General features: G+C 37.6%; 1 protein-coding gene across 1 annotated transcript in view; it reads left to right on the top strand.

The window, feature by feature from the left end:
• Window positions 1-13,240, top strand: part of LOC145671451 (uncharacterized) — a 78,131-nt gene extending 64,891 nt beyond the window's left edge. The window contains exon 4 of the mRNA XM_081740642.1: window positions 12,671-13,240. Within this exon, the coding sequence (XP_081596768.1) occupies window positions 12,671-12,816 (146 nt within the window). The 3' untranslated portion in view covers window positions 12,817-13,240. The remainder of the gene's footprint in view (window positions 1-12,670) is intronic.
• The last annotated feature ends 2,537 nt before the right edge of the window (window positions 13,241-15,777 follow it).

The following is a 15,777-nucleotide window of genomic DNA, read 5'->3' as shown; positions in this document are numbered from 1 at the left end:
ATAGTGGAATTAACCAGCCAAGAGTGGAGGGACTGGTCTATAATTATTTATACACCATCACTTTTCATTGTCGTCTACGCTCTGGTTTAAAAGAGACATAAAAAAAAAGATAATAAAAGTAAGATTATCTTCTGGAAAGAATGATAGTTTGACCTTGAAAGGAAGTTGTGTGATATTTCAAATTTTATATATTGAAAAAAAAAAAGTGTATTTCGGATTTAATTAAGTGGGATATACGTATTCATGTATGATTTTGCCCACTGTAAAAATACGACCGTGAACCTTAAGTGTCATTTTATCCCGCTAGTACACCAAAATCATAAATTATAACACTTATTATTATTTTGTAATCTATCAGATTATAAAAGAGTAAAACGAAGTCACTCATCAACACTGGCGCAAATCCCTGGGGAATGAAGAGGATATGTCCCCCCAATAATCCGATTTGAAATTTATTTTTGGGGGGAGGGGGAGAAATATGATGATTTGGGTCCGACTACCACTTCACCTACATCGTCTGATATACAGTATAATATAGAACAGGTTCACTTCAAAAATCAGATTCATCTACCGTAATATGAGTCTCATCTCCCCCCCTCAGAATAAGCTCCAAATCTGCCCGCATCCCAATGTTGAAGACAACTTTACCCCCCCCCTGATCCTCTTCAGCATTGTTCTTCAATTTCATAAATATTTTGAAGATTGCTTTAAAAAAATGAGAACAATCTTGCTCTCCTCCCTCAGGGGGCGCGGTGGCTCCCTGGTAGAGCGTTCACCTCCGGTGCTTGGGGTCCCTGGTTCGATCCCAGCTTGCGCCGTGTGGACTTTGTGGTGGACAAACACCGTGCTCGTGGGTTTTCTCGGGGTTCTCCCGTTTCCTCCCACTTTCTTCATTCCACCATTTCTCTCATCTCTCATTATCACCGTCTCCTTTAGCCTAACCGGCATAACCGTGGGACGTAAAACTTACATATTTTATTTCATTTTTCTCCTCCCTCAATGTGAAGACAGATCTGTAGTGATGCTCAGCAACAACGAGATTTCTAAGTTTAAACTTCTCCTAATTTCAGATTCAATGCATAAAATTACCAAAATGTTCAAATGCTCTTGCTGAATTGATTATCTTAACTTTGCTTTGATCAATTTGGAAAAACTCCTTTCTCCTGATGCTACAGTCACTGGGATTGTTAAGAAGCTTAAACATTGAAATATATATGTTGTGTGTGTGTGTGACCACCGAGAGCAGAATACCGAGTGTGTGTTTGGGCACTCTAGCGCGGGACCCAATTAGAAGCTATTAGCCCAACCGGCTTATGCCAGTCAGGCTCTGGTTATCTGGTCAATGTGCAGCTAGCCTAAGAGTGGAAACAGTCGTTTCAGAGCCCTCGGTACACACTCAGTCGTGGCAGAAATAACATGAAATGAAACATTTACGGCTATACCTTTTAGACTAAGGGAAACGGGCGATTAATGAAAGTGAATGATTATGAAATATTAATTAGTGGAACGAGAATGTTGAAGGAAACGGCAGGACCTATGAACACGATGTTGTCCACTTTAAGTCATTGATCTGGGATCGAACTAGGAAGCAGGCCCGTAGCCAGCCCAAAAAATGTAGGGGGGCGGTAGAAGTAGGGGCCCCAATCCAGCCATGTTACAGGGTGTTTCAAAACAACACCGACAAAGTTTGGGAGGTGATTCCTGACACCAAGATAAAACAAAAAGTATAGACCAACCTGGGTGCACAAATGCTTCCTTTCTGAGTTATAGGCTGCCAAATGAAGTTTAAAGGTCTATAGCTCCAATACTATAGGACCTACCGTAGTCGGGTCAAGACTTCACTTAGGAACTAGTACGTGTCCTATTCAAATATCCATGCTTCAGAATCCTGCGGTATTTCCGCAACATTTTATTATAGAGGTAGTTGGTTAGTACTTCAAGTTATATGCCCGTAGCCAAACTTCCTCTGTAAAAATTGCTGTGGGAGTACCTTAGGATTCTGCAACATGTTTTTTTAGATAGTTCGCATATTAGTTCCTAAGTGAAGTCTTGATCCGACTACGATAGGTCCTATAGTTTTGGAGCTATAGACCTTTAAAATTCATTTTTTTATGTTTTGGCAGCCTATAACTCCGAAAGGAAGCATTTGTGCACCCAAGTTGGTCTATACTTTCTGTCTTATCTTGGTGTCAGGAATCACTTCCCAAACGGTTTTGAAACACCCTGTATAATTCATTTACAATCCTAATGTAAAATTTTTGGGGCCCAGTAAAAATTTAGGGGGTCCAGCCCCTGTGCCCCCCATAGATATGGGCCTGTCAGGAACCTTTTGTACTAGAGGTGAAGACTCCACCAGTCTGATACCGTGTCCTCTTCAGTCGTGGCAGGATGATGTAATCGGGATTTTGTGATGATGGTGATTATGCTAAGGGTCGCTCGCAGAATTTCGAAAACTTTTTTCCTACACACATTTTAAATATTTGTAGTTCTATGGTTGTCTTCATTTGGGTCTGAAAAATGTTAGGACCTATTTGTTGGTGAGACACAGGACATATGGCCATTTTACTTATACAGTGTATATGACCTAACTACGAGGAAATATTTAGAAAAGTTGTGGATGCTACTAAATAACTATTGTTGATTCGATTATGGGTGTAAAAATTACATACGCTTCCGTATGCAGAGTAAAAGTATTCGGTTGCAATGTGACCTTTGTTTACTACTTAAATACCTTCATAGCATCAAGAACTTAAGTACTTATTGTCTTTGGTACAAGATATTGTTGTCCATAGAACTTCCAAAGATGTAGATGGCCTTTCTTTCTTTATTCGCATAGCGAAATACCAAATTGCATCTGCAGCTCCTAACCACAAGTAACTGTTTCATTTTCTCTTTTTAACCTTTGTTCTCTGATGAGAATCAAAGGGGAGGGCAAAAAAAAGACGTTTATATTCTTAATTTTGTCGGTTATTCGTTTTGTATACCAATCACAGGCGCCAGTCCTTATGATACGACTAGTACCGCTATGCTGGTGCAAAAGAAAACACTAGTATAATGACTCCTGTGGCAATGGGGGAACAATGCTTTTTAATTCGATACTATCCGAGCCTTTGGTCTATACGTTTTAAACAGTGTTGCTAAGTCCAAAAGAACAAATGTGCTGTGCTTGTTACTAGAAAAAAAAAATTCCATCAAAGGCTTTGCTTTGAAACAAATGAAATGCAATCTTTAACCCCGTCCACTACGATTTATTTTCTGAATTCTGATAGTTGAAGTATAAGTTATAAAAATGTATTATAGATTGTCAAAACATCAATATAGTAACCCTACGTCATGCTACAATTGTTTAAATTTTATGATTATCATTGTTATTGTGCGATTTGGTACCGGGAGGCCATGGCGAGCTAGACTCGTCATTTCAGTGCAAGGGTTGAGTTTTACGTCCCATAGTTACACCGGCTAGTCTAAAGGAGATCATAATGAAAAGAAATGAATGAAATGATGGAATGAAGAAAGGGGGGAAATGGGAGAACCCCGAGAAAACCCACATGCACGGTGTTTGTCCACCATAAAGCTCATGGCTCGAGCTGGGATCGAACCAAGGACATCATGCACCAGAGATGAACGCTCTATCACTGAGCCACCGCGGCTCCCTTGCTTTCAAATGTGTATGACAAAAGAGAAGTTCGAGATCGGAGAAAATTAGTTCAAACTGGGAAACTTGTTATTCGTATATATATTTATTATTTATTATTGTTGTTATATATTCTCATATATCTTTTCTCTCTTCTTTTCAGTTTTTATTTCTATTTTCCAGCAAATATTTTGTTTCTTATGTTTTAATATGTTCGTTTATAAACGTATAGTCCGTGTTTGGGCAGTCGTGTTGATTGTGCCTCAATGCTGACGTCCTCTTTAAACCTCAATCAAAAAATGTACATAAATAATACCGGTATTGCCCACAAGATGAGAACTTACGTCCCTTTTAAGCCTCAATCAAACAATGTACATAAATAGTATTGCCCACGAGATGGGAACTTACGTCCCCTTTAAGCCTCAATCAAACAATTTACATAAATAGTATTGCCCACGAGATGAGAACTTACGTCCCCTTTAAACCTCAATCAAACAATTTGCATAAATAGTATTGCCCACGAGATGAGAACTTTTTCGTCTCGTCTCGAGATATTTTTCGAGTGAACACTAGTTTACGTAAGTCTTAGGTCTCACAAGGAGGGTGTCCGAAGTGTGAATCTCAGATTTCAAAAATGCTTGTGCAGATCGTTAGGGAGGCTCATGGAATAAAGATCGGCACAACAAATTTCGGCGGAACCCCATATTTGGGTGGGGCAGTGCCCCTTTTCGATTTTCGGCTTTTGTAGTAAAAATCGGCCTTTTGATTTGAAAATTGACTTATTGTTATCGACAATCGTTATCATTCGTATATATTTGCGTAAAGATACTTCAATTGTGGGTCAAGGATTCCTGTGTGTGGGGGGTTCCCAGTGGCGGATTTAGAAGGTAAAAACTGGGTGAGGTCGACCCCAGGCTATGATACTATATCATGAGTTTACTATAAACTTTCAGAATATATAAATAATAGCTTCAATTATTTTTGGCACTAAAAAGCTGGGGGCTGCCCTCAGCCCCGGGCTAGATCCGCCACTTGGGTCACCCTCACAGGTGTGATACATGTTGCTCCTTCATTTTGACTAGCTGAATTCAAATATGTCATGAAAAAGTTTTTGAGGAGCACATGTGCGGCACAGGTCTCTACCTAGTTTCTGGGATGCCGAATCACAAGTTGAAAGGCTCGAAATAGAACTGAAGGGCTGAAGTTTGGCAGAATTCGTGCTTACTTTATGTATTGTATGTTTTACAGAAATGAAACTGCTCGAAAAAAAGTGTTCCGCGCAAATACTTTTGCAGCACCAACTACATTTCAGGAGTGTTATATCTTCGCACTCATCATATACCATAGTGTATAGAGCTCTTTCGTGGCTAAGCGGTTACCGTACGCGCCTTTGGCGTGGGAGACACGGGTTCGATTCTCAGCGGGAGTTCATGTGGTTCGGATTCCACGTTAATCAGTAGGTCCACGTCTCATATAGCCTTGCTGCTGAACGGGACGTTAAACTCAAAATCAACTCAAAATCATGATAGTGTCGTTTAAGGAAAATGAGAAACTCACTGGATTAACAAATTCTGGCGGCCTCGCATCTACATATCCGGATTTATACCAACTAAATTTCAACACATCATGGTACCTTGGCGATGATAGTTGTTCATAAACTAGCGATTGCAGTTTTATAATGTTGTTACGTTGTGAAGTTGTATATCAATTTGATGTAAAATTACGAAATTTCTCATTTTCCTTACAAAATTCTTCCATATTCTAAAGCCCCAAATATCCAGTGGTTGTACAGCCCAAGTTGCTCCAGGTTTAATCTGTTTACATAACGTTTTTTCGTCCGGAATGTGTTGCTGCGTCTCTTTCTCGTTAAAAGATGATCATGAATCTACGAGCAAGACACTTTTGTCCCCTATGTTCGGAACTAAAACGTCACGGATTCACTCCTCCAAATGCAGCTTACCCATCTTTCCAGATTTTGATACAGAAGCCTTAACATTTGGGGGCTGGAATAAAGTTTTCTTCACCTGTGCTCCAAAATTTTCCTGTCGGCTCTGGGAATACAATCCATATGGCCCAACTAATTTTCCACTGGCAGACATAAGGGGTATTAATGTATAGCTATGAGATAAGGCATTTTTGGATTGTAGAGAAGTTTCTACTTTTTTTTCCCACCTTGTATGCCTAACATACGATTTTAGTGCAGTTCCATTGCAATCGCGACACGAATTTTTTTGCTTCTCGCTACACAATATTATGTTTCCGTTTAAAACTGGTGGATCAACTTTTGGGATCCTTAAAGTTTTCGCGATTAATTTCTTTCGCTTTTTCAGTTGCCCATTTCCGAACATTCATATCATGTACAGGCATGAAATCTCTTTTGGCTTCAATCCATACAGTAACCACTGATTCTGCCAAACTTCTATTTCAAGCCCTTCAGTTCTCTTTCAACTTGTGATTCAGCATCCCAGAAACTAGGTAGAGACCTGTGCCGCACATGTGCTCCACATGGAACTTTTAATTACATACTTGAATTCAGTTCGTCAAAATTAAGCAGGAACATGTATCACATTTGTGAGGCGGACCCCCCCCCACACACACACACATAGGGATCCCTGACCCACAATTGTAATATCTTTATGTAGTATCTTTATACAAATGAAGACGGATGATAACGATTGTCGACATCAATAAGTCAAATTTCAAATCAAAAGGCCGATTTTTACTACGAAAGCCGAAAATCGCAAATGGGGCACTGCCCCACCCAAATATGGGGTTCCGCCGAAATTTGTTGTGCCGATCTTTATTCTATGAGCCTCCCTAACGATCTGCACAAACATTTTTTAATTCTGAGATTTACACTTCGGACACCCTCCTTGTCAGTCACAGTTTTAGCGTTTCATGATTCATAGTATATAGCAGCTATAAATTGATAAAACGATAGTAGGAACAAAAGGAAGAACATTTATCATCGTTTAAAGATACGCCCAAGTCATTATAGTACAAAATACTTCAAAGATAATTATGGTTCAAATGTTGTACCCTTCATGGACCTCTTGCGTTGCGAAATGATTCTCATAACTTCTAGATGAAATAAAGAAAAAAATCAGGGTGTAAATTTGGTGAATAAGACGAGTAAAGCTTTCGGAAAATCGAGACGAGACGAGAAAACCTTATTTCTCGTCTGATCTTGTGGGAACATAAGTTCTAATCATGAGTTACCTAGCCAACGAATAAGAGGAGGTAGAATTTTCGTGACGAAAACGAGACGAGACAGAGTTCTCACAATAGAAATGGATACAATACGAGACGAGACAGTTATTGTTACAATAGAGATAGTTAGGCTACACTTGCCGAGACGAGCCAGCTTCAACTCCTAGCTCGTAGACAAAACTAGCGATATTTGGGGTTGGAGGTGAGTGAGATCAAGGGCGTAAATATTATTTGGGGGTAACACTGAGTAAGATATTTTGATTTGAGAGCAACGGCATGAATATTTACTTGACAACGTGAGGAAGTGAAAATGAAAACGAACTGAAATCTTTACGTCCCACGCTTATGCGTGTGGGCTAGAGGAGTGGTGATGATGAGAAGTGAACGAAATGATGAAGGAATAATGTGGAAGGAAACGGCAGAACCCATAGGAAACCAATGCACACAGTGTTTGTCCATCACAAAGCTCAGTTGACGCAAACTGCAATCAAACCAGGGTCCCCACACACCAGAGGGGAACGCTCTACCATTGAGCCACCGCGGCTCCGTATGAGCCAGTGAGTGTGAGTATGAGGGAGTTACATTAGTGAGTGCGTTAAGAGAAATGACCATCCGTGATTTGGAAACACGTATTGAAGTCCCGAGTTTTTGAGACCCCTCCTGAAATATTTGTATTTACTCAATCTTTGATTAACATCCCTATGAAGATTTTGGGTTGGCCATCTTTGACTTCCAATGCTTCGAACTGTCCAATATTTTTTCTTTTCTTTAGAGCAATAGGCTTCTGGTAAGCAACACTGATTGACAACCGTTAGAAAAAGGAATTGACGGAATGCCTGAATGGCCATGACCAACGTTGACCTATGGCCTCTGTTAAAGACAGCTTTTGGTTAACATAATAGATATGTATTTATCACATGAAGTACATATAACTGCTCCGTCTGTTTTCTTATTTCTCTTTTATTTATTTCTTTCCAAAACAACGGCATTCTTTCAGTTTTCATTTCGTAAACCTCTCCCGCCTTCATCTGCTTACTCTGTGAATAGAACAGTTCGTTCGTCTCCACCTTTTGAACCTGAAGAAAGAAGGTCATGTTTAAGTTTCCGGAAAAGATTCCACTCCCAAGAGCAGAGAAATCAATCGATGAAGTACGTATCACATTGGTCGCAGAGTTCTCACTGTCTTCAGAATATGATAAGTATTTCCCAGGTGTTTGAACATAGGAAAACGTAAATGAAATCCAAACATCTAGTAGTTATACCCAAGAGTGGATTGGCCTCTTCAGGCAACTGGAGAAATGTCTTATGCGCTCTCTCAAAAATGTGCTTACTAAAATAAATTAAAATTAATACGTGTTACTGAAATAGATCTATTTGCATTATTTTTCAGAAATAATAAAATAATTCACGTATTTTGTGATTTTTTTAAAATTGGTAATAACCTTTCAAGACGACTCTTTTCTGTAATCGAGCGTCAAACTAAAACAACAATTTTGATTGAAGGATCTTTATTTCAAAATTGTCTTATGTTATAGATTTTTAAATCTATTTTCCCTTTTTTTTTTTCAAGTACAATTTCAATAGGGTGTAACGATATCTTTGTATTTTCAGCGTAATTCTAAATATCTTTTATTATATTTCTGGGCAATGTGTAATTTTAAAATATGTACGAACTAGTTAGAAGAAGAAGAAGAAGAAAGTACGAAAAAGAGATAGAATCAAAAATTGATTCTAATATGTGGATTGGATGAATTTTTCAAGGATGTTATCAATAGAGGATCTGCCCATATGTATCTTCATCCTATTAAATCGGTGAAGCCAAAAAACAACCGAGCATCTGCACGTCTGATTGGCTACTCTCGTTTCTACTATCATCTGATTGGCTACTTTCGTTTCCGCCATGATTGTTGGCTCAAAACATTGCAATCCTATTGGGCGGAGTGGGCAGAGTAGGGGTGGTGAAACTGTGACGTATGGCTTCAAGAGTTTGTTGTAAGGGCAGATCCTCTATTTTATAAGATTCTTGGAATTTTTATTCTTAGGGTTGCTATGACGATGAATAATCAATAAATTATTATCCCAGAACCATCTTTAGAAGGGAATACAGACACAATCTTTTGAGGTGTAGTTATTTTAGTGGTTATGTGCCAAAATAAAAAGGTAATGTTCAAAAGCAATAAACAAAAATATTTTATGTGATTATCGTTACCTTATCGTTATAAAAATTTTGGTGGGCCTTCTTCGCAGGATCATTTATCGTTATAAGGGCGGAGAAAAGGTGTTGTTAAAATAAACCAAATTAAATATCATTACATATTAGGCACGCACCCAGAATTTTTTGTCGGGAGCGGGACAAGCTTTGGGAAAGAAGGTCGAATACTACAAGCCACTATGTCTCTGCAGTATTGAACGGGTATTTTTATGTACCCGAAAAGACGATATAATTGTAAAATATTTCCATCTGTATTTTGAGAAAAAAAAACCGATAGAACTAGATTGTTTCTATAAGATAAAGAGTATAGATGAAGTGTAAGATCAAATTTTCATGCTACATCAATCATTTCCTTGTTAAAACAAATATAGTTTTATTGAGAAAATGAACAAATATACGTTGAGTTATTATCCCATCAGGATTCTGCCGCCTAGAGTCGGACAATTTGTCCATGCCGACCAGATGCCGCGGTCGGATTGCCGGCACCGAACATCGGCGTTTCTCCGAGCGATTTTCGACCGTGACGAATAGTTGCCTTACCGAGCAGTCGGCAAACAACCGGAAATGAGCATTAAATGCGCCGCCGTCGAAAAGAGGCCGGCATAAGAAGTAGCCAGAGGGTCGGAAAGAGGCCTTTCAGACTGTTTTGCCGACTCTGATGGTCGGCAACAGTCGGCAAAGGGCATTTTATTTTACGATTTTCGACCGCTTGCCGTTTCGGCGAAAGGTCGGCAACTTTGAACAAGTAGCTCGTCGTGCTACCGCGGATGGGTAGCGGCTGCCTCCGGTGGCCTGCCGGAGGGGAAGTGTCTGACCCGGTGAATCCCCCGTGGATGCGCCGCTGTTACATATATATGACATATATATATACACCAAAATAGTGTTTAAGGGTAACTCTCTCACATTTTGATTTTTCAGCTCTCTCTCTCAACCCCCTGAGCAAAATATTCTGAAAGAAGTACGTGGATATAAACAAAAATGAGACGTCTTTAGCAGCAGATATCTATAGTTGACAAAATAACTCTCTCTCTCCGACGAATTAATGTGACGCCCTCCCAATATCTGTATAACTACCCTTTTCATGGCGCCCTTCCAATAGCTGTACCGTAGTCCTTGTTCATGAAGCCAGTTCATCCCTTGTCATAGTTCTAGGTTTAAAGAAAATCCTACAGTTCAACGTACCAGGATTATGCATTTTAGAGTGAGAGAGACAGATAATTACGGCAAGTGACTAATGATGAAATAATTAGTAGAATGAAAATGTGGAAGGAAACGGAAGTAATCTGAGAAAACCCACGGACACGGATAAGAAAAACAGGGTCGGATCCAGGATTTTCTGAGGGGGTACAGCATAACTAACAAAATAACCAATCTTATTGAACTCTTCAAAGGGACATGTGTCAAGATTATTTACAACTCACAATGCTGATAGGCCTATATAGAACATAGGGGGGAGGGGATATTTTAAAGAGAGTCGCAAGTGACGTGCAGGAAAGAATATTCTTCTCTGTTCCTGGTTACTGTTTTCTTCCCTACTTGATAAATATTATATTGTCTTACATGGTAAATCCTTTTCCTTCAATCTTCAGGAAATCGACGTAAACTATTGCTTTTGCAAAACTCTGCTTCCTTTTAAGCCCTAGACGGAAACATGACAGCAGAAAGTTTCGAAAAGTGTTCCTATTTTCATTACTAGCTTCTCATTTTCGATAGTGTATATTTACAACGAAGGGGGCGTGCACGTGCACCGGTGCACCTCCCTTAAATCCGGCCCTGGACACGATGTCGTCAGGGGCGGATCCAGGAGGTGATCGGGGCGATCACCCCCCAGAAGGGGAAACTTTCTTATTTTTAAATATAAATAAAACCCATCCCAAAGTTTGGAGCTCTTAAAAGTAGCTCTAAGTAGCAGTATTACAACCCACCGCCCCCCCTAGTAGTCCACTCTGGATCCGCCCCTGGATGTCGTTCACCACAAACTTGCTTAGACCGGGATTGAACCATCACCAGAGGTAAGCGCTGTAACACTAAAAAAAGCAGAATATACTTAAGTCAGGAACAGAAGCTACTGTGAACTAATACAAGCAGAACTGCAAATTAGTGGGAATTTCGATATCTCCTTTAAGGATTTTGCAAAAATTTAAAAAAAGGATATAGGACTGTTAAAAGATGCAAAATATTTATTAAAATATAATTGAACGGTAACACAGTTTTATGTAATATACTTTATTGGTTGGATTTAAGTTTAGCGTTCCTTTCACCACCGAGGCTATGTGGGACAAGGACCTACAACTTAACGTGAAATCCGAACCACATAAGCTCCCACCGGGAATTGCAATATACTTCTTTGTGTTTTATGTGTTGTGATTATTTTTAAACGGAACAGTCCCAATTTCCAATTAAAATTAGTCTACTTTAATATGTGAAACCATATAAGTGTGTGTGTTATATAGGGTGTTTCAAAACAACACCGACAAAATTTGGGTGATTCCTGACACTAAGATAAGACAAAAAAGTATAGACCAATCTGGGTGTACAAATAATTCATTTCGGAGTTATAGGCTGCCGAATATATATTATGGGACCTACCGTAGTCGGGTCAAAACTTCATTTAGGATAGTATGTGCCTTACCCAAATATCCATGTTTCAGAATCCTGCTGTACTTCCACAACAATTTTTATAGAGGTAGTTGGTGAGTACTTCAAATTATATGCTCGTAGCCAAACTCCCTCTATAAAAATTGTTGCGTGAATACCACAGGATTCTAAAACATGCACTTTTGGATAGCGCATATATTAGTTCCTAAGTGAAGTCTTAACCCGACTACGGTAGGTTCCATACTATTGGAGCTATGGACTTTTAAAGTTCATTTTTTCTTGTTTTCGGCAGCCTATAATCTGAAATGACTCATTTCTGCACCCAGGTAGGTCTATACTTTTTGTCTTATCTTGGTGTCAGAAATCACCTCCCAAACGTTGTCGGTGTTGTTTTGAAACACCCTGTCTTTGTTATATATACAGTCTGAACATCACATATCTTCCTTTTTCTTCCACTAAAAAATCTTGAAGTCTGCCTTTACCTTATTGAGTATACAAACACCAAACCCAGAGTTAAATTTTCGCATAGTTCTTTTCGAATTTGTGCAATTCACAATATTAAAATTATTATTTTTATCTAGTACAAACCAAGTCATTGTTAAGTATTATGTACGCGGAAGTGTTCGTTTAATAAAAATTTACTAAGCTACTATTATTTAAAAAAAAAACGAACAATGGTTTCCGTTACACTGGTTTAACATTCACTGAAGCATAAATTTCTGAAAAGTAGTTTTGAGGCAACAAAATTAAATATTATGTAAACTTAATAATATTTTTCCGAGCAAGAAAGAAGGAAATAAACCCAGAAAGAAAGAAAGAAAAAAAAAACGTAATAAACAATTACTGCTATAAACCAACACTCGCGTGGCGAACTTATTCATGTGCTCAATTAGACCAGAATGTGACAAATATTTTTGTTAATAACTGTGTATAATAATACGTATCTTTGTATGTTTATTATAAGGTAGAGCACACGCACCGGATATGTATAATTAGTTAAATTTTATTGCTTCCAGGCAATAGTGGTTACGTGTGTGTGTCTGTGTGTGATGCATCCGTGCAGTGGATGTCAGAAAATACATCAGATATGAAGAGGAAAGAAAAAGAAGAAGAGGAAGAGAAAGATGAGGATGTAAGACGAAGTAGATCAGAAGCTGAGTAGCAAATCGTTTTTCGGAGAAGGTGGTCTACTTCTGGTCATGGATAGCTGTTGTGGATTTGTTGTTTGTTCGTGATCTTTTACGAGGAAGACGTAACATTGTTTAGTAACTACGCTTGATCACACGATCACATTCTCCCAAGCAGACAGACATGCATAACCTAGCTTTCTTCACCTTTCTTTCTACTCATTTCCCTCCCCCCCTTTTCCTCCAGCCGTCTCCACTGTTTTTTTTTTTTTTATTCCAGCTTTTCCAGTTCCTACTCACGCATCACATCGTAGGTCACCTCAATAGCCGCGACAATGAATAAAAGCAAAATTTTGTGCATATATACGTGTTTCTTTTCGATTTTAAACTAAAAGCGAGTATTTTTGTTGTTTTGTATGTTTCTGTTTAATTACAGTTAAATTAAGACCAAAATAATGTATTTCCTCATAATTTTATAACATTCCTTTCTATTTAAATAAAAAAAATCTTATATGCTCCTTTTTATTTCAAGCAAATTTTTGTATGTTTCATTTTAATTAAATTAATTTTTCTAAAAAAATGTACATTTGTGTTTCTTTTTAAGTAAATTTCAATTTCAATTTCAATTTTGTGTGATTTTGCTTTTAATTAAAAACATTTTATTTTAACTGGGTGCGGTGGCTCAGTGGTCAGTTGGTGGGTGTAGCCGATCTGAGGCGTTAGGCTGACGATTGTGAGGTGAAACCCATTGGGGGTTCGAGTCCCTGTGCAGAGCAAGGATGGAATTTTAACTGTCCTCGATGTCCCTGTGTTCGTGTCCCTATCGAATCTAATGGTCCTGAAAAGTGGTGAAAGTAGAAAATAAGTCGGGAAGTTTAAAAATGTGGTAGATCGCTCACCTCTGGTGCATGGAATTCTTGATTCGATCCCAGCTCGTGCCAAGTGAGCTTAATGGTGGACCAACACCATGTGCGTGGGTCTTCTCGGGGTTCTCCCATTTCCTCTCACTTTCTTCATGCCACCATTTTTCCTTCATTTCTCATCATCACAGTCTCTTTTAGCCTATACGCCATAACGGTGGAAAGTAAAATTTAAAGATTTCATATCATTTTTCATTTTTTGAAAAAAATTAAATTAAAAATAAAATCTTAAGAGTGTTCTTTTTTATTTACATTAAAATCGAAACTTTGGGCATACTTTTTAATTAAAAGCAAAAATGTTATACGTTTTTCTTTTAAATTAAAATCAATTTAATTTTGCTTCTTTTTAATTAAATGAAAAGCAAATTTGTATATATTTCTTCTTAATACGAGTAAAATAAAAGGCAAAATTTTATATGATTGTATGCATATATGTGTGCAACTTTCCTTTTAGTTAAACAAACGAAATTGCGTGTGTGTATTTTTAAGATCAAATCAGAAGTAAAAACTTTGTATTCATTTATCAGTTGGTGTTCCTTGTTTAATTAAATTTAACTAAAAAGTTTGTGTCTCTCATATTTCGATTCAGAGTTAATGGGCTATAAGAAAGTAAGCTAAGAGGAGCTAATTGTTGTCAGTATTTTATCTCAAATTTCACTAAAAAATAATGTTGTTCCTCACATTCCAATTCGGAGTAAATATTTTCTCATTCCAAATGAGAGTTAATATTGTCTCTCATTCCAAATCAGAGTTAATATTGTCTCTCATATTCCAACTCAGAGTTAATACTATCTCTCATTCCAAATCAGAGTTAATATTGTCTCTCATATTAAATTCAGATTTATTAATAATATGTCTCTCACATTCTTATTCAGAGTTAATATTATCTCTCATATAGTTTTTAAATTCTGCTTCTAAATTGCTTTTATCTAATCTTTTATTTTGAGTTCTTAAATAATACTCCAATTTATGTTTGCTTCTGCTCTAACCTACGACTAAATACACATTCAACGATCTTCAATAAAATTCCTTGACCCGGAAACATTTCTGACTAGCGAGAGAAGGCTTAACTTGCTAAAACTCCTTATTTATTTATTTATTTTAGAAATCAAATCTGTTTGAAACACTTTATAGCTTGAATAATCCAATTTTTCCTCTCATATTCTGATTCAGAGTTGTATGTCGATTTTATCTTCTGGTCTAGAGTTGGTTTGGTTTCCGATATTTCGATTTGGGGTTCTTTGTTTCTCTTATAGTTTACTTATAGTTTTATACAAAGAATATAAATAGTTTTCAATACTAAATTATTATTAATATCAATTTATGTTCAGAAACAATGTTTAGTTTTCTTTAGGGTACATACTATGAATATACCTTTGCTTCCCCCCACTATAGTGGTGTGTGAGAAAATTAAGGGAATAATATTGAAGAATTTTTTTTAAAAAAAGAGAACTTCTGAAGAGAACTATTTATTAAGCCTATTATTTCTGACAGGCTCAGCGATGCCAACCTAATACTCTACAAAAACAGGGGCGGATCCAGGGGAGAACAATCGCCCCAATCCCCCCCAGAAGAGGAAACTTTCTTATTTTATATATATAAATAAAACCCATCCCAAAGTTTGGAGTCCTTAAAGTAGCAGTATGACAACCCGCCCACCCCTCCCAGAAGTCGGTCCTGGATCCGCCCCTGCTACAAAATTTTATTTTCGGTGGCAGAAATTCCATTTTTCTCTTGAATTTCCCACGTTACTCTAATTACAAATAAATGAATAAATAAATAAAATTAAAATTATGAAACATGAAGCTACTCTGACACTAATTTTCTTCAATGTATGAGTTTTTATTCGTAATCTTCTATCTCCTACATTTAGGAATATGAAAATAAGTACATCACGTCTTTGACCCATCATCTTCTACTTACCGTAATTATAATAGAAAAACTTTATTCTCAATTGAAGAGTCTGCAGTCATTTCATATCGTCGCATGAGAACAAGAGGAACATAACTCCATTTTCGTAGGTTTACAGGCGAGAGGACAAAAATATTATTTTCTTAGAAAGACGTGTTTTTAATA

This window comes from Thermobia domestica, chromosome 15 (genome assembly GCF_964235325.1).
Source record: "Thermobia domestica chromosome 15, izTheDome1.hap1.1, whole genome shotgun sequence".
Classification (NCBI taxonomy): domain Eukaryota; kingdom Metazoa; phylum Arthropoda; class Insecta; order Zygentoma; family Lepismatidae; genus Thermobia; species Thermobia domestica.
Note: the sequence above shows the minus strand (reverse complement) of the source record. Positions and strands in the feature narration are given on the sequence as shown.